The sequence below is a fragment of the Phyllostomus discolor genome, chromosome 11 (genome assembly GCF_004126475.2).
Source record: "Phyllostomus discolor isolate MPI-MPIP mPhyDis1 chromosome 11, mPhyDis1.pri.v3, whole genome shotgun sequence".
Classification (NCBI taxonomy): Eukaryota; Metazoa; Chordata; class Mammalia; order Chiroptera; family Phyllostomidae; genus Phyllostomus; species Phyllostomus discolor.
Genome location: NC_040913.2, coordinates 63,508,684 through 63,536,671, shown reverse-complemented (window position 1 = coordinate 63,536,671; position 27,988 = coordinate 63,508,684). Strand labels below are relative to the sequence as shown.

Below are 27,988 nucleotides of genomic sequence, written 5' to 3'. Positions count from 1 at the left end.
ATATATTTTCAACATCCTTCTTTTCTCTCTTTGTAATCAATCTCAGTCCATGGATCAAAGGACAAAGACTCTAGACAGCTACTGAGATGGTGACCCCTGGCTCCCAGTGAAAGAAGGATCACTTTCATATTTGAAGCCTGGTGACTTCACTCCAATTTAACCTCATTCTCCCACCTGTTCCCAGATGCCCAGAGGGTCCCTATCCCTGCAGATCACCAGTTTCCTGTTCATCTATTGTGTCCTCTACCTTGTAGCCAGTTCCTTAGTCCAAGCACCACTTACCTGTCCATGGTTAGGAATTGGCATCTCTTCATGTGATGTTTACCTCAAAGAATACATACTGATCAGGAAATAGCATGTTTTCTAGTACAGGTGGAACTGATTTTTGCAGTAATCAAAGACTACAGACTGTGCTCTGGACCCTAGTCAAGCATTTTGCAAGCATATTATAGGTGTGTCGTAAGAGAAAGAGGGAGTGTGGAAACTGATCAAAGCAAGTCCATTATCATTGCTGACTACAAAGCAAAACTGAGCAAACAAAAAAGTCACCTCTCCCATCCCAGTAGTGTATATGAATAGTGTTATTCTTGTTTCTACAGAACAACATATTTCTTCTATGTACTAGTCTTCAAAACAAACAAGATTACTGAATTGAATGGGAGAGACTAGACTGCATCTACAGTCCCCAACATGTTACCCATCTGCATTTTTCCACAACTCTCCTTTCAACATAACGATCATAAACTAGGACACCTTCTTTGCAGCCATGACCACTGTGATTTTACTGGCTCAACCATCCCCACTGTGTCAGAAACCATGCTGAAAACTTTGTGTGTGCTATTGAAGTACCCTCAGCTGACTCTAGAACCAAATTCTTGCATCCAGGTGTCAAAGAAACAGGCTTGGATACATGAGGACTCATGATAAAAATTTGTTGCAATAAAATGTAGGTTTTGATATCTGAGGGCATTTAGAGAATCCTTTCAAAGTCTCTGTAGCTCATCCAAACTGAATGTAACTAATCACAAAATTCTTAAATGTTTATGTTTAGCTCAATTAAAATATTAAAGAGTATAATACATTATTACACTCTTAATATATATATTAAAGAGTTGCATATTTAAGCAACTGATGTCTCAGTGACAAACCAAAAAAATCTCAATAAGTATGTTTGAAACTTAATTTATCTGCTGTATTATATCTGTATGCCAAATTGTGTTATCCAAAAAAATGTGGATTTCAGAGTATATAAACATAAATTAATGAAAAAAAATATATATATATATACACACACAGAGAGAGAGAGAGAGAATGAGAGAGAGAGAGAGAGAGAGAGATCCAGAAATAAAGTAAGTAATCTTCAATCCCTTTTACTGGGTTATCTCTAAACTTCATCTTCAATTTTGTATAATTTTAGTCTTTTTATTATTAGAGTGTTTCTAATGGTAAAAAGGAAAATGTTCCACTGGTTATATTTTTTACAAGTTCCCATAAATATAAGCCATTGTATTCAGAAGTCATGACAAGAATAAGTTGTTTAAGCTGTAGGTTTTGATGTCTGAAGACTTTTATAGAACTCTCTCTGAGTTTCTACAACCCATCTGCCTGCCCAAGACTCTAGTCGAGTTTTCACTAAAACTCTGATGAAGATAACAATTTAGGGGAAAAACTAATTTCATATTGATGATTCACACTTGAAGATATGTGTTGTATTATAAAACAGGTTCAACTTTAGAGCCCACAAAATTATTAACCATTTTTAAAAATTTAAGGTATTATTCATTACACTTTACTAAGACTCTCCAACCATTTATCTCATTTCAGAATCACAGGGATTATGCCCTTTATAAGAGCTAACTGCAGTTTAGTGCACATCTTTGCTTTAGCCATTATAAAAAGTGAGTCACTGAAATGTCCACAGCTCCTCACTAGACTGTCCCATTCCCAATTCCCTCTCTAACCAGAGGAAACCTGACCAAGAGATGTACCTGGGAAGGTGTGGGGACTCAACCTCTGTGTGTTTATGTCTAATAGACTGTCCTGAAGCATGGGTGGCGGGAGAGCAAGTAGTGCAGGAATGAATGCACTTCACATTTCTTGAGGACTACAGGAGGAGAGGTCCAGCAGTGGGAAGCATTGAGGAAGCCAAGAGAAGGGGCCAGAGATAACTATCTTTCTCACTAGAAAAGCCTTAAGATTTCTGAAAACCAAGACATTCCTCACTTCCTTGCTCCTGCCCCCCATTTCCCTGGAGAGCTGGGGTACAGAAGCCCACATTGCTCCCTTCCTGGGAGGCACTCGGCTTCCACCATAGATCTTGACTGTGGGGGACAGAAGAGACCTCTCATCTTCGGAAGCCATCAAGTTCTCTCCAAATCCTGGATATTTGGGGACTTAAAGGATTCATAGAACTGTAATTTATTTACAAGTGAGCAGAAAAATCTTGGGACCTGACTATGTTTTCTCTCAGGATCAGAAAAATATTATCCTCATTGAGTTTATTTAAAAAGAAGGTGAAGCATAAAAAGAACATGTGTTTTCATTACAGTGCAAATAACACTTGTTTAATATAGTGGTTACATCAAAATAAGTAATAATACAACTACATGTTTGAAAAATTGTGAAAAATTCTACTTATAATGTTGACACAACAATAAAACACTCTTCTTGTGGCCAACATAACATTGTTCACAATGCTGCCTTTTCAGACCAAAGATAAATTTAATGTATTTCCTTAACTATCTTTTTCAAAAGGTTTGTAATTTTATTAAGGAAAGAACAGGATGACAGCTAAGTGGGAGAGAATAGGGGTTGGAGGGATTGAGCAAAAAGGAAAAAGGACTCATGGACATGGACAACAGTGTGGTGATTGCAGTGGGGGGAGGGGAGCAAAAGGGGACTAAATGGTAATAAAAATACAATAAAAAAACTCAAAAAAAAAAAGAAAAAGAACAACAAATGCTTAAGAATAAGACTTTCTATTGTAAATGTTACATTAAAACACCAACCAAAATTACTAAATGAAGAAGAGTTTTTATAATAATGAAGCAAAATGAACCATGGAAGAATTGGAATATTAAAAACAGTTATTCAGAATCCTATCTACACCAAAAGGTTTGTTTTCAAGGTGCTATTCTAAGACACTGAGGTTAGAGCCTGCAAGGAACCTACTTAGAGCTAGCTATAGGAAGGTGCTGTGACAGAAATAAAGGAGGTGACAATCCTCAGTTTACACGTTACATCTATTGTGTCAGGACAGACCATAACTGAGCTTACTTGGGAAGCAGGGGAATTGTAAAGCCACAGAATACTATTTCCTGATCAATTAAGCTAACCCAATGAGGGAAAGAGACCCTGGCTCTCATCTTAAAGATTCCTGAGAATGAGGGAACCACAGAGTTAGCCTGACTGCAATGAATGGAACATCTAAGGGAAGACCTGTCCTTGGGGAGAAGGGCTGCATCCTTGGGCTGGGACTGAACGGCAAACATGCCGTCACATTCACTGAAGAAAAGCTGGCTGTGAAGAATGGAATAGAAGATCAGTGTCTCCCGTGTCCTAAATTTCTACATAGGAAGATATAGGAATCTGTACATGGATCTTCATGTGGTTTGAACACATAATTTATTCATGACCTACATGATCTTTGTCTGTCAGTTGACAATTCACAGAGGAGTGGTGGCCAAATAACACTAGAAAAGCCAGATCAAACTTAGCTGCTTTATTAGTTTTCTTTGGAAATTATGTGATACTCTTTAAGTCATGCTTTAATTAATAAAGTTTTAAACAAAGGCATTATATTATTATTGTTGTTGCTATTTTATCATTACTATTATTAGCATCATTCCCTTTTATCTGCTTTGGTAATCATTTTCAAGTAAGCTTAATAGATAAAGGTTCAGTGTGTTTCTGTGTTGAAGTGTCCTGACCACTGTGGGTGGCCCTGGAATAAGGGCCACCCAGCGTGGCTGGTTTCCAGCCTGCAACGGTCAACACAGGCAGCCTTCAGCTGCTGGTCTACATCCTTATGCTAGTCTCACTGGCTGGCTTTTGGCCAGGCAAACATGGCGAACGCTTCTGCTCATCTTAAATTAACTAGTGGTCAGCTTCTGCATTATACCTCATGATTTTCATTTAGAAGCAACCCTATTTGAAATCTAGGTAGAGAAAGTAGAGTCTTTTTAAATATATAATATTATTAATATTGTACCTATTTTGCCTTAATCCAGGAAATGAATTCAGCATCCCAAGACCAAACATTTCATCTGCTTCAATCTCACTTGTTTTCCCTTTATTACTTTATTCCCTTTATAGCTTATTCCCATTTATTTTCTCTTGCAAAATTTATAAAAATATATAATATGAAACATACTTTCCTTCAACATCAAGGGTGCTCACCAACTTTAACCATAGGAATATATATTTATTTATGTTATATAATCTTTTTTGACATTACAAAAATTTCTACAAACTTGGATATTCATAAGAAATAAAGCCTATTCTAAGTTTACCCAAATTTTGAGACCTTTCTGCGACTTTGGAAATGGGTCTGTAAATCTACAAAACCTTAAACTTTCAATGAATTTCAATGAGTTAGAAATACTGCAAACATAACCTTTCTTTGCATTACTTTAGGATTTAAATTTAGGTTTGGGTGACCCATGGGAGAAATAGGGAAGAAAAAATGGGAGTTACAACTCAAATGAGAACACTGTATCTTAGAAGTTAAACTTATAAAACATTAATTAATTTCTAATTCCCCACTAATCCCTGTCCTCATTCATTTGCTTAGTAAAGAATTTTAAAAGATAAAACTAACATCATAAAATAACATATTGACATAGTGATGATATATCCACTAAAAGGGAAATAATGTGTTTTCCAAGGTTAATGTTTATATTTTTTGTGGGTGTGTGTATGTGTATATATTCAAAAAATCTAGATTATGTGTGTTTTCAGTTATATAAATTTAAGACTCTTTAAGACTTTAATGTCAAAAGGAAATTTTCTAAAAGTTTCTACATGCAGGTGAACTCATATATTAATTTTTTCCATGTCAACTTCAGCAGAGCTGTTAATGTTATACAAGATTCATTTGGTACTCTTAGTATATTAGAATCATTCTGTAAATACTCTTCATATTTAAAGAAAAATAACAAATCAACTGATTATTAGCAATAACAAAATAAAAAATCCTCACTATACCAAATACTAAAGTGTATCTGCTAAAATATAAATACTATGTCTACCCTCAAATCATAGACTGTGTATTGTATATGTTCATTAATACACAGTAAGATTTTACATGTGTGTATTCTAATGAGAATTTTAACCTCCCTTTGTCCTTGGAATTTTCTGAGATGTCTACGTTTATTTAGGAACTTTTCCATTAATACATGTGAGTTAGAGTGTTTTCCAGGAAACCTCTAAAGGCAGCAATTTTCAGGAAGTTGGCGAAGGAATCTATATGAACAACTAAGAATTACTCAAAAGGTTTCATTCAAAGACAAGCATGTGCAAAGCCTTCTGGAAGCAATTTTGCTTTCAATGACCTGCTCAAGGTCATTATTAGTGACAAGAATATTAACAAAGTTTTCCATTGACAAGATGCCATGGAGATCTGTAATGTTTAGGTGATCAGATACCCCTGAAAAACTTCTGCTTAGGGCTGATGAAGACTTTGACGAACGGAATGACGGCCACAGAGACCATCTGCCAAGTGACCCACACAGCATGGGAAGGGACCGGGAAGAACTCACGACCTAAAAAGCATCAGCAAATGGGTTCTGCGGTAGACATGGGCTGCTCAACGAGTGTACTTGCTTTAGATATTCTTGAACTGTTTTCTTCCTAGATTAATATTTTTATACTTCTTAATGCTCAAAAGGCCATATGTGCCTTCAGTCCAGAGACACTGTGTTTGTATCTCTATGAATGAGAGATGATTTGATTAATTCACCAATGTGCCAGGAGCCAGGGGCTGGGGGTGCCTAAATCATTAAAAAAATCCTTCAAGAAAAATCACCTTGTTAAAATAAAATATGTTAATAATAGTTTAATTTATGGGTCACACTGGATGGTAAAGCATCTTTATGAGGTGAGGCTTTTTAAGTCATCTATGACAGGAGAGCATTAGCGACCAGCACCCATCGGTCTTACCTGCTGGGCTCCTCTTGACTGTGGAGGCAACAGTTCATACTGTTCACCAAAAAGCTAAACAAACGACTGTACAAGGACTTGGCCAGGAGATCCCGGTAAAACTCAGCCATCTCCACAGTGTGTCGTCGTGTGATCATATCTCCTGGAACAGTGGAAAGCACAGGAGGCATAAGAACAAGGGTTTCTCTCGTTTAAAAGCAAACAAAACTGTGTATATCCTTATTCATCCATCACACATCTCCATACATCAAAAGCTGTTAAAGAATATATGTTATGGCTCTAATAAATGAGGTTTCTGCCAATTATTATCTAAATTGTTTCCTAACATCAGTGTCACATACATCCCAATCTTATTTGTTACAATTGTTGAACACAGCTTTTGACCTTTTGCAGACTGTAATTTCCTTTCAGCTAGCAACCCACGTCTTTGAAGGGCCCCTTTTAACAAGTTTCCCACTAACAGTTCACTGGTTTGGATACTGAATCATCCCTGAGGCATTTGAAAACCTGGCCATCTGGAAAATAAGTCATATTTTAAATATGTTCAAAGAAATGATCCAAATAACCAAAATGTGGGTCTGGAATGTGGGAACAAGATTGGGCCTTAAGGTAGAAATTTCTGTGTCATTCTCAAATTTTGAATAATAAGAATTTTAGAAGAAAGCAGACTAGAGAAGAAAGAAAAGAAAAAAAAACATTAAATGAGGATGATTTGGAATCAAGTCCATGACAGCGTTACTGCTAGATAGTGGAGAGGGAACAGGAATGTCCTGTCCCTGCTTCGCAGCACTGACCATCCTGGCTCCCCACTGCAGATCAGGCTGAGAAGGGCACTGGGCAGTAGGATGATGACCATGTGAAATGAGGGGAGTTGCTGTGAAATGAAGGTTACGTACATTGTTAACCATAGAAATGCACATAAGGGAGCAGAACTGCTTTTGAGACAAACAAACAAACAAATAAACAAACAAACAAACAAAACAGCAGGAAATCAAGAGTCAGGGAGCTGTAAGTTCAAGGTCAGCGGGTGGAACAACATATGGCAGCAGTGAAAGCAATGTGCCATTTTTGATGTTACTGAATTGAGGTCTCTAGAGTCCACCTGATTAAAGGTTCTCATGAATCACCAACATGGCAGGGGTGTACGGAGAGGAGGGAAGTATAAGCAGAGACATGCATATATTAAATTATAGATATTAATGGAGAGTTCAGTTTTTCTTTAAAAGGTCATGAGAAAAAATAATGCATTTGGATAATGTCAAGAAACAATGTGGCTGGATTGTAAGGATTGTCAGTGGGAAAATGGCTAAAAATGAAGCATAAAAGTTAAGTGTGCCCCCAATAATAAGGACCTCTCATCCTATCTCACAGTGACAAGCTTAACTACAGAGGCATTGGAAAATCTTTCAAAGACTATTACCCATGGATGAAAACCATATTTGTATTTCACAAAGATTATACCTGAAAGCAGTGTGAAAAGAAGGTAAAATGAGATATGGCCAAGTAAAAGATTAAGGAGGATGTTCCTGCCATTAATCTAGGGAAGGATAAACTAAGGAAATGGTGATAGGAAGGAAGGGAAGCCAGGAGGGATGAAAGCTACTAATGGAGTAGAGCTGGAGTGTGTCTGATCTACTCAATGGAGAAGGAGGTGGAAGAGGTATAAAGAACAACTTTTGACTTTTGAGCAGCTGACTGGATAATGGGGAGATTCACAGAGTTCAGAAACATGGTTGGGAACTCCAGACGTGAGGCAGAAATTATGTCACACACCCAGGTACCTGCAAGTAGGTTCCATATAGACAGAAGTGAGAAAAATGTTGATTTAGAGGAAAAAGGATCAGATGGCTGGTGAGTCCTCAGAATTACAACACAGGCAGCTTGGTAAGGTCATGACTCATAGTGAATAACTGAAGAGCATGAGGGAAAGCCACTCTTCTTGCCCCTTGAGTAGAGATGCATGTAGCACAGAGACTTATCTTGGGAATCAGGTAACATTAGATTCTAATTCCAAACATGCCATTTACTAATGGTTACAAAGTTATTTAACCTCTTCCAATCTAGTTATGGAAATAGCAATGTGCACCTCATAGCAATTTGTAAAAATTTTAAAAAATCCCACATTCACAGTGCCTGATACAATTCTTGTCATAAACACCCACTAAGGGGCAGCTTTTGTTATAGCTGATGATGTAGAGGAAAAGGGGTGCTCTTCATTGAAGAGGGCAGCAGGGCCCCACATACACAAACAGATCCAATGTTTTAATGAAATAAACCCTCTTGCACTGATGACTTAATTTGTCTAAAATGACTGATTAACTAGAAAAGGTGACCAGTTAATCAAAATGGTCTCTCAAAAGTGGAAAGAGTTCACAATATGCAAGTATAGTCAGATTAAAGTGACCAAATAGATTCATAAGTTTTTTTTTTCATTTTCAATTCACACAAACAGTTCCACTAACTGGGGAAAGGTAAGTTCATATTTCCTTTCTGTATTTCAAAGACCATGACTGCACAAAGGCGACAGCAGAGTACAGAACACTCACCTTTAAAGTACTGGACATCGGTTGTCAAAGCGGACACTAGTTCATCTGTCGAGACCTGTAGCATTCCAGCCACTAAAAGTTAAAGCAACATTGAAAACTAAAGTTAGTATTTTTTGACAGAGAGAACATTGTCTGTTATGGTTATGATTTATAAGCTTTATATACACCCATTAGAAAGTGTGTGTATTAAAGAAAACTAAACTACCAACTTAATTGTCAAATTCAACTAAAGAAACAGCCTATAAGTAATCAAAACCTTAATGAGTTCTTGGGGCTCCTGCATTAAATCACAACAAGTTTTTCCCTCGTTCCTTTCAGAAATAGACCTGAATGATTTCTCCCAATTCCTGATAAAGCACTTTGATATGAGGGAAAGATATGCTATTGACATCTGGTTTTAAGGTGCTTTGAAAAAAAAAAAAAAGCAACCTGAGCAACCTGGGGGTGACTAACAGGCAACTCCAGAGGAAGGAAAGATTTTTGGTAAGATCTTTTCAGGAAAGTAATTGAATTTGATTTAAATCCTTAGGTAATATCATGCCCCCCAAATATACTGGGTGGCAGGGATGGGGTGGAGACCACTTGGAATATAAATCAACCCAAGTATGTGCCGAAGAATCAACCTGCTAATGTGGTGGGCAGCAGAACAGAAATGCGTACCTTGTTATTCATTCCCATCTCCATTTATAAAAAAGAACAGTTACAAGCTATTCTCCACCCCACTCCTGCCCACCCCCCACCATTCTCACTGAATTCTGCTATGGGAGAAAGGTGTTATTCCACCTGACTTTTCTGTAGTGTGTCTCCATCTACTGTCAGGTCTGCAAAACTGCACACCAAGAGGTTAATGTTAGCGCTGTTCCACTGACCTTGTTCCAGAAGCTGGAGGTCAGAAACAAACGCAGAGTCTGCCTCCGTCAGAGCAGTGAACCGAATGTCTCCAATGTGTAATATTGCTGCTAGAATCACAAACAGATTCTCCACCTCCTATGCATTTTACAAATAGAGAAAATGAACAGGATTACTTAGAAGAAAATAGATTAAAAGTCAAACCTTTTAAAAACCTAAGAGTAGGTTCAAAAGGTGATGATAATACGGTCAATTGCTCCTATTCTAGATGAGAAATAAAATGACTGTATAATGCATTTCAGTATTTTCACTACAACTTATAGAAAAAAAGATCTAATGACAACTAATACTTCTCTATTTTAAAAAAAAAATTAACTAAACTAAATGATGCCTGTCTTAAAGTTAAAAATACATTTCAATTTTTTTTTTCTAAAAAAGATATGGACCATATTAGTGGTGTTGTGGTTTTTCAGATCTTGAATGTTTGACCCTGTAGCTCAAAATGAAAATCTCATTGTTCAATGCACATTTCCTATAAATTAATGTTTCTGCTCCTTAAACAAAAGAGAGCAAGGAAGTGATGTTCTGATAAACACGAACAGTTTCCACGTAAATATCAAAATAAAAGATGAATCTGTGCAACGATGGTCTGATTGGCTGGGCGTCACTGAGGAGGCCAGACTCCACGTGCCCTCCCATGCTGATGGAACTGCATGTGGGAGCCGACCAGACTTCAGGGGACGGGGCTGCTTCACCAGAGAACGGGGCAGTGGTGTCCATCTTCTAGTTACCTCTCTTATGAGACGTACTGGTATTATGATTATAGAATTTTTCACTTCTCCTGGAAAATTAAGGGAGGCATGATGAAAACAACTATGCCTAGATAAGTAAAATGCTAATTATTTTTTAAGATAATTCAAGGAAAATCCAGAAAAAATGGATTTTGGCAAGAGCTATCTTTGAGTAGAAGGTAACAGGAATAGGAGAATGTTTGCTGATCCCTGGTTGGTGTGGCTTGGTGGATTGAGTGTCGACCTGTGAACCAAAAGGTCGCCAGTTCGATTCCCAGTCAGGGAACATGCCTGGGTTGAGGGCCAGGTCCCAGGTGGGAGGTGTGGGAGAGGCAACAGATTGATGTATTTCCCGCACGTTGCTGTTTGCCTCCCTTCCTTTTGCCTCCCTTCCCCTCTCTCTAAAAGTAAACAAATGAAATCTTAAAACATAAATAAACATTAAAAAAGCAAAACAAGAACATTTGCTAAAAGATAATATCTGAGGATCTGGAACTCTGCATAGAGAAAAACACCTTAAATATTGTTTTAGACACTCATTTTCTGTCAAGAATCAAAAGTCAAGAACTTGCAAATTAAAATATACTTTTCTAGAATAATATATATTTAGTGTGATGGTATCAATAGCAAATTTGGTTAAGTTCCATCCAGGGCAAGTGTGATAGCCTTTCCAGTTTGTGTTTATTTTCCTCATCTGCAATTTGGAAATAAAAAGCTCCTGCTTATGGAAGTTGTACTAAGAACTATTATTATTTTCTTTTTAAATATATAGTTGAAACAATATACTCCATAGTACTTTACGAATTCCCTCCAGAACTTCTACTTTTTACCGTAAGGTATAATTATATCATCTTTAAAATGAGGACATTGACAGGGGTAATCTCTAAGGCATTTTCCGGTCCAGTGCTCTATGATTTTGGCATTACTTAAAAATGTTTTTGATAACTCACTAATCACAAATGGCTGTTTTAAATTTAACTCATTTATGCTTGTTTAAATAACATTTTACCTTTTAGACTACCTGATAACCCTTTTCCCCCTTTATTAAATCCAGTAGCTCATTAAATTTTCTAGTCCCTTGTGAGATAGGAACTTCTGGATACACAGACAAGAAGCCTTTGTTCTTCCCTCAAGGATCTTAGAGTTTAGTGGTGGAGACAGAGATGTGAAAATCACCTGTAACTATGGATTAAAATGTGGTCACTACTATGACAGAGGTAAAAATAAGCTGCTCTGTGAGCAGGGGGCACAGTGAGCATCAGTGAGCAACAATCACTGGCCGTCTTGCTGGCTGGCTGGAATGGTGGTGATGGAGGAAGAGGTGAAGGTGCTTTTGTGAACCGACCACTCAGGAGCACAATCACCCTTGATTCAAGGCCATCACCCACCTAGAAATACCTTCCCTCCAATCTTATTGGACATGGTCTAGCTTTACTAAGTGAACTAAATTGTCACCATCCATCACCCCAAAGGATCAAGATACAGGGATTGTCTTTTGTTAAAATGTTCATATTTCTTTTCTAAAAAGGTTCTTCAATTCTCTATCAGCTATCTTCAATGGAGGTATATTTTGCATGTCCTGATTTTGAGGATCAATCGTGGATTTTTAAAGCCCTGTTTCCAAGCAACTGGAACTTTGGTAGAATGGTTCCTTACCCACCTCTCTATGCCAGTTTCCTATAAGAAAAGAGGCATTTTAGGCATGAAGCAAGGGGGAAAACAACAAAAAATACAACAGTAGCAAGTGTAAAGATAGGAAAGAGCAAGTGGGTAGGAGTTAGTAAAGGACAAATGCAGAGATTGGAGCAGAAGGTATATTTATACCATATGATTGCCATTCCTAGAATTCCAATCTCTGAAGGGCGTGAGGGTGGAGTGAAGCAAAGTGCCCAAAGCTAATGCATATAGGGTGAGTCCCCTCCTTTGTCCCCTCCCTTTTCGTCACCTTCCTACCCCTTCCCACCCACTTGCTGCCCCATTCACCCTATCTATATGGGCAAGAGAAAAACAAACACCCAGAGCAATTAAGTTAGTGATTTAAGAAAAAGGAAAAACAATATTTAAATCCATGAGGAAATCTGGATTCCTGGACTACTGGCACACCAAAGCTAGCCATGCAATCTTATGTTAATTGTAATGAGGAACTGGTCATAACTCAAAAGTGCACCACATCTAATGGGGGAAATAGAGACAATGTGCAAGGGCAAGAGTTTTGTGGGAATCCTGAAAAGTCTCAAGGCTTAGGTCACTTCACACCACCGATGCACTAGACCTGTGCTGTACAATTCAGTGACACTAAACATACAGCACTATTTCCATTTAAATTAATTAAGACAAAGAAAAATTAAAAGTCCATTTCCTCATTCTCACTAGCCACATTTCAGGTGCCCAGTACCTGCAGGTGACCAGTGGCAGCTGTAATGCACAGCACAGGTCCAGAACATTTACATGGTCCTAGAGATTTTCATTGCACAGCAGTAACTTATACATTTTGAATTAAAAATTTTCAGGTCCATAATGCTTGCAGGCATTTGGCAATTCTTTAAAAATAAAAACAGTTTTATATTGTTCAGGAAGACATTATAATAAAGTAATTCTCGGCAGTAACCAGTTCCTTCGGATCTACCAATTTTCTCAAGTTGATCAAATCTCTTTGGCTCACATGGTTCATTTGGGAAAAGGTCTCCTTAGCCACCCTCTTGAAAATAGCAGTCCCTCCTCTAGTTACTCTTTATTAGTCTACATAGTACCTGTGAACCCGAATGAACCTGAACACCTCATTTATGTCTATCTCCCCCACTGGAATGTAAATTCCAAGGGGCAGATAGTGGGGCTTATTCTCTGCTGACTCACAAGTGTTTGCAACCACACCCGGAATATAATAGGGACTCAGTAAAAGGTTTTGAAAGATTAACTTTGATAAATAGTTCAATGTTGGTTTCTCAGAGAAATATTTGTGATATAACTCACCAAGCTACTAAAGCCAACTACATTCAGAGCTTGTTTCAAAACAGCAAGTCTCTCTCTGTTCAGAGAACTCTCTACTATTGACACGTTGTCTCGTAGGGCCTGGTTCAAATACCTGTCAGGAGAAAAAGCACACAGCATTAGGGCTTGGCTCGTCGTCAAGCTGCAGTGGTTAAAAGTCACTTCAGCCATATTTGGTGTCCAGAATAATGGAAATCACCTGGACATTGTGCACTGTGTTTATAAGGCTTTGATACATAATAGCACATGATGTTTCAGGAAGGGGAAAAAAAGGTTCTTGTTGTACCAGAACATATTTACACTGTTTTACTTGGGTCCTCACCTTAGCTGCACCCTTCCAACTGACAAGACAAGGTCACATGTTTTATGTATTTCATACAGAAATTTGGTGGGTCCTGTCATATGCTTTGCAATTAGCATTTTTATTAAAGAATGTTAATTTAAAGCAATTTATTATTTCTTCTTGTCAATATCTTTTAATTATGAGGTGGTTGATTAATTCATTGATTTATTTCTTTCATTCAACAAACATGTAGGTATCACCTACCAAATCCACAATACTAGCAGCTGAGGATATGAAGATAAAGGGCTCATCCCTGTAAGTTTAACAGTAACAACAAAAATAATGTGTCCATGGCAGACACAAGAGAAGGGGCAGTTACAATACAACGTGAAAGTAGTAGAACAACAAAGATGAATGTGAGGGATTTGTAAGTGGCCCAGGAAGGGGACCAAACCTAGAAGATGTTGAGGAACGATTGTGGGAGAGAAAGAAGCTTTAGTTCCAAGAACTGACACTTCGATAAGAATCCTCCAGCAAATTTTTAAGGGTGTTCCTTAAAAATTAGCAACAGGTACAAAGGAACACAAGATTAAGCATGCATGATGTATAACAGGGAACTTGGGTAGAGGAGCAAAATTGGAGCCTATGGTGAGACAGCAGAGATTGATGAGCTTGGAGAAGTCGCCGGAGTTTTCGTATGTCTTGCAGAAGAGTTCCAACTTGTTTGGGAAGTAATGGACCGTCCTGGTGGTCTTGAAACAAAGAAGTGGCGCAATCAGATTGTTGTTTCAGAAAGAACATTCTGGTAACCCAGTGAAGGACTATCTGAAAAGAGGTGAGGCAACTAAGGGTGGTAGGTGATCTAGTGAGAGATTAGCAGTGGTGAGAAGAGAATAAGATACAGAGAGGCATCAAAGAGGCAGAATGGGCAGGACAAAGGGACAGACTGGACACATGCAGAAGAGAGAGAGGGGCAACAATGATGCTTTTCATGTTTTTGCCTGGGGGAAAGCGTGGATGGTGGGCTCATCAACTACAGAGTGTTCCCAGATGGAAGCGTAAGTTTTTTGACAGAGAAATTCTTATATTTCATATTAGTCCTGTTAACTTTGAACTTCTTGTTAAAGTTCAATTTTGGTTCAAAGAAACTATTTGCTATAGGGACCTGAAACTCAGAAAATATTAGAAAATAAGATCTGGAAGTCACCAACATGCAAAAGTGAGTGAATGAACTCACACGAAAAGAGATGCTAAAATTTTAGGGGTAAAGAAAGATTTGAGTGTTCAGGAAAAGAGTGGGGAAATTAAAAGAAATCAGCCATCAAAACAAAGGGATAATGTGTTTTTAAGATTGACTGGTATTGGTAGAAAAGAAACCATAGAAACCAGAAGACAGACGGTGTGGAGAGAACACAGGCTGCAGTCTGTGCTATGGGAGTGGGGGCTGTGAGGACTTCTTTTTCCTCAGTCTTGGCTGTGACAGACAGAAATAAAACAGGCTAGTCTCTGGGGTATGGAGTAGGAAAGACGTCAAATATTTATATGCTGAGATATAAATACATAGAGACTGGATAAAAAAACTAAGATAAAGGGGGTTGTTGGGGTGAAAAAGAGAAAGTTGCTGGGAAAGGAAGAGGGGTTTGAGTCAGGATGCCAGTGGAGGGGGCGTTTCCCACTAAGGGTGATGACACACAGGTCCAAAGGCAGTGGCATCTCAGTGGGGTAGAAGAACTGCTGCTTCACGGCCTCAGTTTTTCTAGGAGAGAAAAATACTGAATTTAGATGAGGGGGCACAGTTGGCTCTAGGAATGTCTTTGGAATCTAAGGTATTCACAGTGGACAAGAGAACCGATTGTCATGCAGGGGGACACGGGTAGTTTAGCTCAAGCCGTAGAAGGCCCAGGTGAAGTTGCAGACCAGCTCACACGGTGGTTTCACTTTCTCCAAAGGTCCTCTGCTGCCTGACGTAGAGTGGCTGAGCTGCGTTTGGGGCAGTGGGAAAAAGGGAAAGGTCAAAAATATCAGGAAGAGATTGGGTTATGACGGTCAGAGAACCATTTTGCCAAAAATTTACAAAATTTTAGTGATTAAAAAGTCTTCATGATAAGAAATTGTAACCACTCTCAATTCTTCTTATTCTCACAAGTTTTTACTTCAGGTGAATCCCAGGTAAAAGAAGGAATATGAAACCAATGTTGGTAGCTGTGGACGGGGCTCTTAATTATGGGGTAGTCCAGGAGAAATTCAGTCAGAGTAGAGAATTTTAGAGGGCAGATTGCCCAATGGCAGGAGTGACGCTTTAAAATCACTTGCATTTTTCTCTGCAGCCAGAACATTTGTTGGCATGAAAATGATCAAAAATATAGAATCCAGTGTTTACACAAATTTTAACTTTCTCCCATTATTCAGTAGTGTCTGGGATGATATCACTAGAAATATAGGTTTTAAACTTTTTTTAAATTGTTGTTCAAGTACAGTTGTCTCCATTTCCCCCCCCAAACCCAGCCACCCCCTCTTCCCACCCTTGATCCTACCCCACTTTGGTTTTGTCCATGCGTCCTTTATAAATATTCCTGAAAATACAGTTTTTAGTTATGAGAAAAACTGTCTTAAAATCAGGTTACTATAAAAATTAAAAGTTTATATTTTAGAAATTAAATATACTCACTTGCCTTTGACATCATTTAATAACAAAACTGCATACAAGGACAGAAAAATACTTAGAAAGTAGGCTATATTAAAATATTACAACTAAGAATCTGGAGACTCAGAATTGAGTCTTTTTTGCCTCTTTCTGATAACTTTTTAAACCTGTATTTTATTATTTGTAAAATGGAATGAAAAGAGAACAAAAATAAAATTTAAAAATTCTCTGTTTTTAGTTCATAATAATTTTATGAGAATGAAATAAGATATTGTACATGGCATGCTTTTTCCACTCAGTTTGCAATAGAAATATAGAATATGAGTATTTCTTGGAAAGAAAATATCTTGCATATGTGGGGAGCTTTTAGTAAAAGTGCTCTGTCATTAATGAAACTCTTAATCACACAAATAACTAAGCCAAATAAAGGGACATTTTGAGAAATTGTAACAAATGCTTTTAACAACGGAGAATATTTTAATCTATAAAATATGCTTTTCTGTTCTTCTCAGTCAGAAAAAAGTAATAAATAGATACAAGAAATAGATCATAGCTCTGCCCTAGCTGGTTTGACTCAGTGGATTGAGTGCCAGCTTGTGAACCAAATTGTCACAAGTTCAATTCCCCATTAGGGCACATGCTTGGGTTGCAAGCCAAGTCCTCAGTAGGAGGCACCTGAGAGGCAACCACGCTTTGATGATCCTCTCCCTTTATTTCTCCATTCCTCACCCTCTCTCTAAAAATAAATAAATAAAATATTTTAAAAAACAATGAAAAAGGAATATTTTTAAAAAGGGTCATAGTTGTCACTTCTTGACCATCTTTTTCTGATACTAACAACTCAAAAGTTGATGATCACATGTGCAATATTATGGCATTTCCAGGTGTTTTCAACACTTGCAAATAGGTGAGAATGATTGTAGTTGTGAGTTATACATTTCCCTGCTGTTTTCTCACTAATCTGAACGCAGTGGTTGAAAACCACCCTAAATAAATCTGTGCAAATGTTTTCATGTGCGAGTTTCAACTTTGTCTTCATTAATGGTCCCACAGTTCCCAGTATTCAAATCTTAGTACTCATTGTTCAATATCTTTTAAATTACCTTTTTTATGACTCACAATCATATACTTACAGCTCAATCTGTTTTTTTAATCACCTCGTTTTAACCCACAGCTTAGAACAGTACGATGTTTGGCAACATAGAGATATCTCAATGTCCAGAGTCAGACACAGCAGAGACTACCTCATTTGCTGAATCGAGAATCACTGGGACTTTGTTTCTAAGGCTGGCAGATCAAGGGAATGCTCTAGATGGTGTCTGCCTCGGAGTATAAGACTGTAACATGTGGGCTGTATAACATTAAAATTGTAGGTGGATTAATACTGTTTGACTAATTCTACTCAAATGGAATGGCAGTGGGAACTAATATCATGTGTCAAATCAGTGACTGGATGCTTTAGAAGCACTTCTTCAGTTAATCTCCATGTCGATCATGAAAGAAGAGCTATTACTATGCTCATTTGAGTCATAAGGAAGTTAAAAGTTCTTTGATGTAACCAGTCCAGTAATTGTTCAAGCAACATATACTCTGTCCTAACTCCTCGGTTCTTCTCAAGCTCAATTATAAGTTTCTTTCAGGGGAGATGGAAGAGAAAGAGAGATTGGACAACCTTGTTAGGCATCTTCCTGGAGTTAAATATTTGCTTGAAAATGTGGGAGAAGAAAATTAAGCAGCGAAATTATTATTAAACATGGGTGTACAGTGGAACCTTGGTTCTCAAAACTAATTTGTTCCCAAACTGGTCAAGATGTGATTTGTTAAAAAACCATAGCATTTTTTCTCATTAAAAATACAATATCAGCATGAAATGGTTTTGGGTCAAGAACCAAAGTGTTGTTTGACAACTGAAACATTTTTTTTTCCTGTGAACATCTTTGTTGAGAACTGAACTGGTCGACATTGGACCTTCAAGAACCAAGGTTTTACTATTTTAATCAGAATGCAAAATCTCATGAAATTTGAAGATTTAAGATATCTCACTATTTATTTACTCTTTTCTGACCCAACCTTGTACTTGTGTTACCGGCATGAATTGGAGTAGCTCACAGCTCAGAGTCAGCCTCTGAGATCTGGGGCAGAGCCACACTTCCTCTTAGGGTGGGTTCTCTATCAGCAGGGGGCAGGGGTTCCTGTGGGATGGAGGCCCCAGCATGGCTGACACATCTTTGACATAAGAAGGGAATTCAGTGACGGCTCATTCAGTCTTGCTCCAATGACTTGGTTACCTCATCTACTGGTTCTGGAAAAAATTTTGTATCGTTTCCTTAGGGTTTCACATTCCCTTTATTTACAAAACTTGATGGTGTTTTTTTGAGCAAGTTTATAAATCTCATTTTTACAGGTCAGCAAGAAAAAAGCACAAAGAAACAAAAGAAACAAAATAGCAAACCAAATAAACATGTGTTAAAATTGGGCAGTGCAAAATTCTGCTTCGGCTTTGGACAAGAAAAACCCAAGTCATTGCAAGTTAAATTTATTTAAAATAACTCAGTAATAACAAGTGTTGACAATGTCCTATTTCTAATCAATTATTTCATTATTCTAATTTGTTGACTGTCATGATAAATATTGGGTTGGCTAAAAAATCTGCTCATTTTTTTCCATAAAATAAAAGACACGTTTTTCATTTTCACCAATAACTTTATTGATTTGAATATTTTGAGTATGTTGGCTGTCTTCCTCTATTGGCTTTGTGGGTAGAGGGCAGAGGTGCTGCTAAACATCTTCTAATGCATAAGACAGTGCCACAGCAAAGAATTATTTGGCCAAAATGTCAATAGTACCAAGAAACTTTGCACCATTTTTGACACATTTGATCAGTCACAGCACCTTCTTCTTACACTACACAAATCTTTTTTGTGTGTTTCAGTTATGTTTTTACCTTTTGTGAAATAATGAAGCATAATATGGGGAAAATGTTGCTTATTTATTTCCATCTTCAATATTAAAATGGCTATATAAAAATTCATGAATTTTCATAAGTTTTTTTAATGCACGCTATGACAGCGGTCATGATACAATCTAACAAAATGGATTTGAATGAAGTTAAAGACAACTATGCACTAGAGCCGTACGGAAAGCAAACTAGATGAACTTTTTAGCCAACCCAATGGCATTCTGGTGATATATCTTCTGAGGTAGTTCAAATTTATAGTCAAAATCATATGTGTAGTGTGTGTATATGAATGTGTGTCAGTGTGTATGTATGAATGTGTGTGTGTGTGCGCTGATCTTTATGCTTTGTGAGGGAAAAAAAAAAGATCTTCAACTCCTGGACTAAGTTTACAGGCCATCTGAGAACATATGGATAAAGTTAAGTCATGCACTAAATCACAGGAGAATTTTCCTTTGTTAACAAGAGTCCACAATGGAAAACTCTTGTAGAATGTGCTACTCTGAGGGACAAATTAATGCTGCTCCCTGGTTTATGGTGCCACTCTGACAAGACTGAGATTCACGATAGCACGAGCTGCATATCAAGTACAAACAATGGGCATTTGCAAAAACTCCACCTTGGAATTTCAAGGCCCTGTGTCCCCTGCTGGTGCCCGTGCCTCCAGTCGCACAGTGGTGCTGGGCACATTATCACTGCCAACCTGCAACTAGCAGGTGAATAAGTCAGACCTGGAGATATCATCAACGACATAGTGATTTTAGTCAACACTGCTGTACTATAAACTTCAAAGTTGCTAAGTAACCAGATCATAATTATTCTTACCACAAAAAAAGAAATGATAATTATGCAACAGTAATGCTACAATGGTAATCATATTGCAACATATAAATGTATCTAACCAACATGTTGTATGTATACCTTAAACTTGCACGATTTTATATGTCAACTATAAACAAACAAACAAACAAATAAATAACCAACCAACTAAAGGAACAAAGAAAAAACAGCTGCCCTGCCCACGTCTCCCGGCACCACCACTCAGCAGGCCCAGAAGGACTGCTGTGTACCTGCATGAGTGTCCAAGATACCCTGGGGATGAAGACTCACGTGCAAAGATAATACTATGTGCTTAAAAGCACATGTGTGGCCCATTTACCAAATCAGAGGCTCATACACTATAATCAGGATATTTTTCTCAGTGTTTAAGCTTCAGCATAAATTCAAAAGAACAATGTCTTCTCTATTGTGGGCAAAGCTGCCTTCTACCGGGGGACGTTTAACATGTAAACAGAAACCAGGTAAGGCAAACATCAAACAGCTGGCGTCAACAAAGAGAGCACTGTTTACAGTTTACTAATGAAGATGGTAAACTGCTGCTTCTGGCGTAACCCCCCTCCTTTTTCCTGAAAAGGAAATTCTGTTCTTTATTCTTTTTAAACTATCTGGAAAGTATTAAGAAAATTTAAATCCCCCCAAACAGAATATGAATAAGATTGTTATTAACATAGTTTCAGATACATAAATCTCCACCAAAGAAAATATTAATATGTTAGCTGCAAACTGTTTTGTTTGGAAAGAAGAAATATTGCCAGTGGTCTTTAGGAAAAAAACAGAATCATTTAATAAATTCAGGAAAAGAACAGAACCCATTTAATAAATTACGCATTCAGAGAGCCTTTGGGTCTTGTGACATTCCCAGAATAGTTTGTCCATATTTTTCTAATCAGTCAGAATATTTCTTCAAAACATCTGGTGGGACAAATTAAACTCCTACCATCTTTTAAATAGTGAATGCTTATGGTTAACTAACTTGTTTCCTGAAAATGTCTGATTTGGAGAACTGGGCACAGAGACCCAAGAACCGAGTGTCTGTCCTGCACGAAGGGCCTAAGACAAGTGTTTGGGGGCCCAAACCCCAGTCTGCCTCCAGTCTTCTTGACTGTGTTGGGCTTGGGTCTCTTCTGCCACAGGAAGAAGCATCTTTCTTTCTCACAGAGAACTATTTAACTGAGTGACTTAGTGAAATGGGGAGAAGTTTTTGCTCAGAATGTGTGGCCTGGCCTGGCTTTTGTGAACCTGTTTCTAACAAGTCAAGGCCTGGGGCCTGCATGTGTGAGGGGCGGTAGAGCAGGAGATCTCTGTAGACTTCGCCCAAAGTCATTGCCAAGCTTGTTCCTGTTCTGCACATAGGGAGAGGCAGTATGCATGTATATATAATATGCTTCAGCCAAGCTTGAACAGTTGCTAAAATCCGCCTCAGGGGAAATCGTTATGAAAAAGAATTGTGTAAGGTCTTATGTAAGGTCAAGTCCGTAACACATAACCCCGTGTCTTACATACAGACTTAGGTAAGCACCTGCATGGAAACTCCTGTAATATGTAAATATTACAGAATATGCCATTGAGACACATGACCATTTACTGAGTTACTACTGATAAATGCATTGTTTCCCAGCTTCTTCTGGGGCCCACCTGTAAACTTGCATCAAATGATTTTGCACTGCTATCTCTGTGAAAAATACCATGCTGACTGTAACCCACAAATATATCAAGCAAATTCCTCCAAATTGGAAGGCCTAAAAGAGAATTTTAATATCCTCTCACCTTCCCTATTTTTCTTACCTTTCAGTTTCACTATTGAGATATCCATAATATTCAAACTTATTTCTCCTGTAGTACCATGTGGAAATTTGCCTAAGGGGGTTGATTCTTCATTCGAAGTGAATTTAAGAGGTATACCTTTTTCTTCATATTCCCTACCTCCAGCACCTAGAGATAAGCTTATTCTTAAAGCTCATTCTCCATTTCTGGCCTTGCAAGTCACCCTGACACTACAGAAGCCTCTGTCTCCAGGGATACAGTTCTGCTTATATCTAATCTATTTTTCTCATTGCAGTCAAAGTTTTCTTTTCAGAATGTAAATTTGGTGAACTTACTTCCCAAATCAAAACCTGGCTCCTAAAATCTGAACTCCCCAGGATGACTTGCCAGGGTCCACTTCATCACATCTCGAGACTGCATGAATATTCCTCCAGCTTCTGGTCTTGACAAAGTGACTCCTCTCACTCCCTCTGAGCTCTTGTCACTGAGAACTTCCTTCCATCCCTCAAACAGACCCATTCTCACCCACCTCTGTGCCCTCACTCATTATTCCCTCCACTGGCAATATAATCCACACCCAACCCCTGCTGAACATTCTGGGTAAGCCCCATTGTTCTTCACAGCCACTTACCCTGGGAAGCCTTAGGCTGAATGTCCCTCCTATAAGCTCTCCCAAACTCTGCATTGCCTCTACTATGGCACTTTATCAGACTATATTACATTTGTCTGGACATGAATACCCTCCAAAAAGGCAAGACCAGCCTGTAAACTGCACCTGTCTGGGGAATACCACATAGTTGTTCATAGGGATTGAAGATAATGAGTGAATGCATGAGATCTCTGTCAGATTAATCTTTCCAAATTTTATTACCATCATGTCAACTCTGTCATCTACTCATAAACATTTTACCTAAATAATAAACTCTCCTATATGTTTTCTAAGACACCCCATAACACAGCCCCATCCCATCAAACTATTCTGATTTAGTGGTACTTTCCAAAATGCACCCTCCTCATCACTGTAGCTGGTCACCATGTGACTTAACACCAACTACTCTTTGCTTTTTGCCATCTCCCCAGGATTCTTTCCCTGGTCATCTGGACTCAGGCACCCAAGGCCAAACCAAGCACACATCCAAAACAAAACCTTCTCTGTTTTAGCCACACTCTCTGAGATGGTTAATTTTATGTGACAACTTGGCTGGGCCACAGGATGCCCAGATACTTAACAAACATGATTCTGAATATGTCTATGAGGGGGTTTCTGGATGAAATTAACATCTGAATAGGCGAAATGAGTAAAGCAGATGTCCTTCCTAATTTGGTGGGCCTCATCTAATCAGCTGAAAAACTGAATAGAACAAAAACGCTGATCTTCCCACCTGTAAAAGAGAACTCCTCCTGTTTGACTGCTCTGAGTCAAGACATCATCTTTTCCTGCCTTCAGACTCAGCCTGAAACATCAGTTCTTCCTGGATCTCGAGCCTGTTGGCTCTTGAACTGTATGTAACCTATACCTTCGGTTCTACTGAGTGTCCAGCTTGCTGACTGCAGCCCTTGGGACCGCTCAGCCTCCACGACTGTGCAAAAAATAATAACATAATAAATCTCTTATATGCACATGCACATATATATAAATGCAAAATTTTCTATTTGTTATTTTTGTCTAGGGAATCCTAATACATTTTCCTTTCTCCACTTTACCTATTCTTATATTTAAATATTTAACACTTTGTTTAACATGTAAAATTAAATATCACTACTTGATTCTTTGTGGATGGAGATCATGTCTCAAAGTTACTGGCTGATTCTTGTAAAATAAATCAGTATTGGATGTATGGTAGGTTTCTCACACATAGGAAAGTCTCCATGACTATCTCAAAGTTTTGATATATACCTGGTCAGTTCTGTTTAAACCTGGTAGGTTCCCACTATAAGTGGGAGGAGTTCTATGCAGGCGGTTGATAAATAAGTCTTGAATGAAAGCTATACTCTTTTCCTTTGGCCAAAGGTTGGCTAAAGTAAGTAAGAAAGTCAGTGTTATAAAAAGCCAATCATTCTTTTTCCAGTATAAAATAAAAAGAAACAAAACCCCACAAATACTATAATGAGAATTTATTTGGAAAATCATCCAGTGAAGAAACTTTAGAATGAGAAACAAGCATGCACATAGATGGCCAAAGGCAACAAATTTGCCTTAAATCCTTTGAGGAAAAACAGGAGGGAAATATGACAAAAGAAAGGAAAGAAAAGAAAAGTGAGGATATAATAAAACAGTTTTACATAGAAATATAAATATTTCACCAAATTTGTTTGGTGGTGTTTCCTAGTAAAATAAGTAGACAAACAACAAACTTAACCTGTACCAAAAAAAAAGTTGCATGTCCACACACCTGCATGAAGACACATCCCACATGAGAAAGGTCAAGGCCCTGGCGTCCTTACAGCAGCTCCAATCCCGGCAAAGTGTCTCCCACACATTAGTAGGAAACATCAGCACCTCCACTTTAACAAATTGGGAGTTTTATAAAAAACTTAAAGTAAGCAAAATTAAAAATACTATATCTATAACTTTTAGAAATTTAAAAAATAAAATTCAGAAAACCTCCTGAACCATAGTACCTTAATAAAATGTAAATTGTAGTTAGTAAAGCAATCTTGCCCACAACCAAGTATGTGACTAGATGATATCAGAACTGGTTATTTCAGGATAGATTAATAAATTAAATTAAATACCCTAAGTTTTCTTTTTGCTAAACATCAGTTCTTATTTAAATGCTGATTAAAAGTGTTTATATTAGTACACATATAAATACTCCTCTACTCATAATTAACACTAATAAAATCAGAAAAAAAAGGGATGGGGAATGTGGGTTTTGCTACAAGATCTACTCTTCTATTGTACCTTTTTTTGCTTCTATTTTTGAACAGTTTCTAGAAAAGTTTGTCTTTTGCACCTGTCACTGTGATTTTAAGTATGCTACATATTTTCAACAAAATTACATATCATATAAAAATGTAATTCACTTATAATATTACAACATAGAATTTTCTAAAACAGAGCCAAGATAATCCAAAAGAAAAATGATTTGAAGTCATTAGCATTCAGAGTAAGCTCTTTATTTATTCTCAGGTTAGTTCTAAACTTTTTTTTAACTACTACAATATTTCTACCTGCATGCTAAAGTTAAGCTACTTATTAATAACAACAAAACACTATTCATGAAATAATAAATGGAGCTTAAATAGTAAGTTAGTACTCCAAGTAAGTGGTCCCTGACCATGTTGTGTTGGGTTTTAGGGCAAAATCCTACTACATAATAGAGCATTTGCAAGAAAGATCCAAGCAAGTTGCTTAAATATCACTATGTCCTTACATTTAAAAATTAACTGAAAGTCAAAAATTCTGTAATATTATTAATGGTCAGAATGATGTGCTTTAGCTTCGATGTGATATTCTCATTTTGAAATGTTAATACGAGATATCCAAGTAAGTTACAGAAGAATATAAAAAAGCAATCAGTTACACAGAATGGTGCTGAATCAATAAAATATGTCTAAGATTAGTTTTTCCCAAAGATATAGCCTGGAATCTTTAAGACCAGTGACTATTCTGGGCTTACCATGTTTGTTAACCCACAGGAATTAGCATTCTGTTTTTACTTTTCCCTCATACACTACAGGAATGAAACAATATTCTGACCTAGCAGAAATTAGGTCAACTTTTAGTATTACTACTACTATTATTATGCCAATATTATTCTTTACAGAAGTACCCTTATAGTGTTCTAAGCCAATTCCACTATTATTGATGTTAATGAAAATATAAGGAGAAATATGATGAAGCTCAGATGCATCTTCATTGTCAAATTTATCTTCAGTTTTCAATGTACAAAACTGTATATTTCCTTAGAAATAAATTTAAATAAATTGGGTTCTGTGAATATTTTAGGCAATTATTCAAATTCCTGTAGTAGCTTTTCTTTTAAGCTCAATTTGCTGCTTCTAATAACTTCAGTATTCAAGGTATTGCATGCTTCACAGAGTTAACTCTGAATATCAACTTTCATGAAAATAAAATCTCCTAAAATTAGGAAAATAGAATAAAATAGATATTTACTTTTAATTTGTTAGGAAATCTAAAACTTAAAGTTGGGGAAGAAAGAATTAAATTATGTAAATGAACTAATGAAGTAAAAAACCACAGTCATCATCATCAAAAAAAAAAAGCAGAGTGCTCAGGACCTATTTCCTTTTCCCTTTCTGGGTAAAAAGATGATTTTCTTACAAAAGTCTTATTTAAAGATAAGGTGGGCTGGCCTTTTATCTTCATCTTTTTTCTTTTTTTTTTAAGCTCCTCTCAAAGAACAATGTTCTTTGACATTTCGGTACCACAGGCAGTACCGAAAGCAGACGCTCTGGTGTGTGTGTGGCAGCAGGGGAGAAAGAAGAAATCCAGAGGAAGTAGAGCACAAAAAGAAAAACATCTAGTATTAAATTGCATCATGTGTCACGCTTTGTCTTCATTACTTTGGCTTAGAACCTTCATCAGCTGATTTGCTAACACCAGCAAGTCTAAATATCCTCACTTTCCACTAATCTCCATTTTCGGATAGGAAATTTCTTCCTTCTGAAACTGAAAATCTCCACTACGTGGAATCGATCACACATTTTAGCCAAAGAAAACACAAAATCTATTTTAAAACATCAGAGAATGTAGGACACTTAAAATGTTGATTATATTACATTTAAACAACTGCACTACATCTATATAATGATCTCGATCAGGAGATTGCTATAGGGTTTAATGATACGTTACTAATTTATTTTGCATGTCAGCAACCACTATATATTATGATGTGATCCTAGTAAATAATATTCTTGTAGTTAACACAAAAATTTAAAGGCAACATTTTATCGACCATGATTTAATTTGCCCAGTGTAGAATACTAAAAACACAGTATTTGTACTCATAAAAACATTTCATACTTTTCTTATTTTTGGCCTGAACATTCATTTTCTCATTAGATGAACATTCTCATTACAGCACATAAGACAGTTTCACTCATTAATCAATCTAGGCACTCTATCTCTAAATGTTTAATACCAATCACAGGACCATAGGTCTGAATAAAGCAGGGTTCCCACGCTCTCATTACTCACTTACTAATGGGTAAGAATTTAAATAAAAATTTAGAGCATTGGAATTGCTCGAATAGAGGTGACTGTGCTATTGCAGATCTATGCTGTCCAATGAAAGAAGCTTTAGAGTGACTTGAACAAACTGTATGTTGACATGCAGTTTGAGACAGTGTTCCATGTTTTTGTTCTCATAGGTTGATAATTTAAGATAAGGTTTTAGTCCAGTAAACAAAAATACTGACTTTATACGTGTGCCAAGAATTGTGATTACTGGGGATTCAAAGATAAATGAACACGGTATTTGTCCAGAGATAGCGGGGAGGACAGAAGTGTCAAGAGAAAATGATACAATATATACATATATACATTACATTACATATTATATAGAATGCTAATATATAATATCAGTGATTACTTAACTATTAAATTCAAGAAGGCAAACCAATATTTAAAAAGGTGAACATTTTGTTTTTTTTTTAAATACCAAAATGCTGGTGCTTGTTTCAATCAACAATTGCCTTGATCCAAAAATCTAAATATGCATTTCAATTAGTGATATAGTAAAATGCTAACAATTTGGTAAATGCACTTACTCTCATCGGCATATGTCTTAGAGGCTTTGTAATCCTGGGGATCTTCAAATGTAAAAATTCCTTATCTAAGGGAAGGGAACTTAGAAGTAATGCACATACTTAGAGGAAATTTGCTTATAAGAATAATTACATTGCATGTACAAAACAAAGAAAAATAGTCAAATAATAGAGTTACAATGCGAAGCAATATATGAAGCCTTTAAAAAAGGAATCTCTAATTAAAGAAGAGGCAAAACAAAACACTATCCATGAAATGCAGAGCTGCTGGCCTCTCTGGCATTCTTTGGAAGTGCGGAATTGAGTATAGTACACACTCAAAGCAGAGTATATTTTGGCCAATTAATCCACAAAATAGATCATTGAATGTATGCATAATTAAACCAACTTTTAGTATTTAAGAAAATTCAAAGTTAATTAAACAAAATTAATTTG

At 37.1% G+C, this 27,988-nt stretch overlaps 1 protein-coding gene across 4 annotated transcripts in view; it reads right to left on the bottom strand.

Annotated features, from left to right (window-relative positions):
- MYO16 (myosin XVI) overlaps positions 1-27,988 on the bottom strand; it is a 595,311-nt gene that overhangs the window by 220,447 nt on the left and 346,876 nt on the right. For all 4 annotated transcript variants that reach the window (XM_036011451.1, XM_036011450.1, XM_036011452.1 and 1 more), the window contains 4 exons: positions 13,316-13,427; positions 9,575-9,692; positions 8,706-8,777; positions 6,160-6,301 (listed from right to left, as the gene is read on the bottom strand). In XM_036011451.1, coding sequence (XP_035867344.1) covers positions 6,160-6,301; positions 8,706-8,777; positions 9,575-9,692; positions 13,316-13,427 — 444 coding nt within the window. The remainder of the gene's footprint in view (positions 1-6,159; positions 6,302-8,705; positions 8,778-9,574; positions 9,693-13,315; positions 13,428-27,988) is intronic.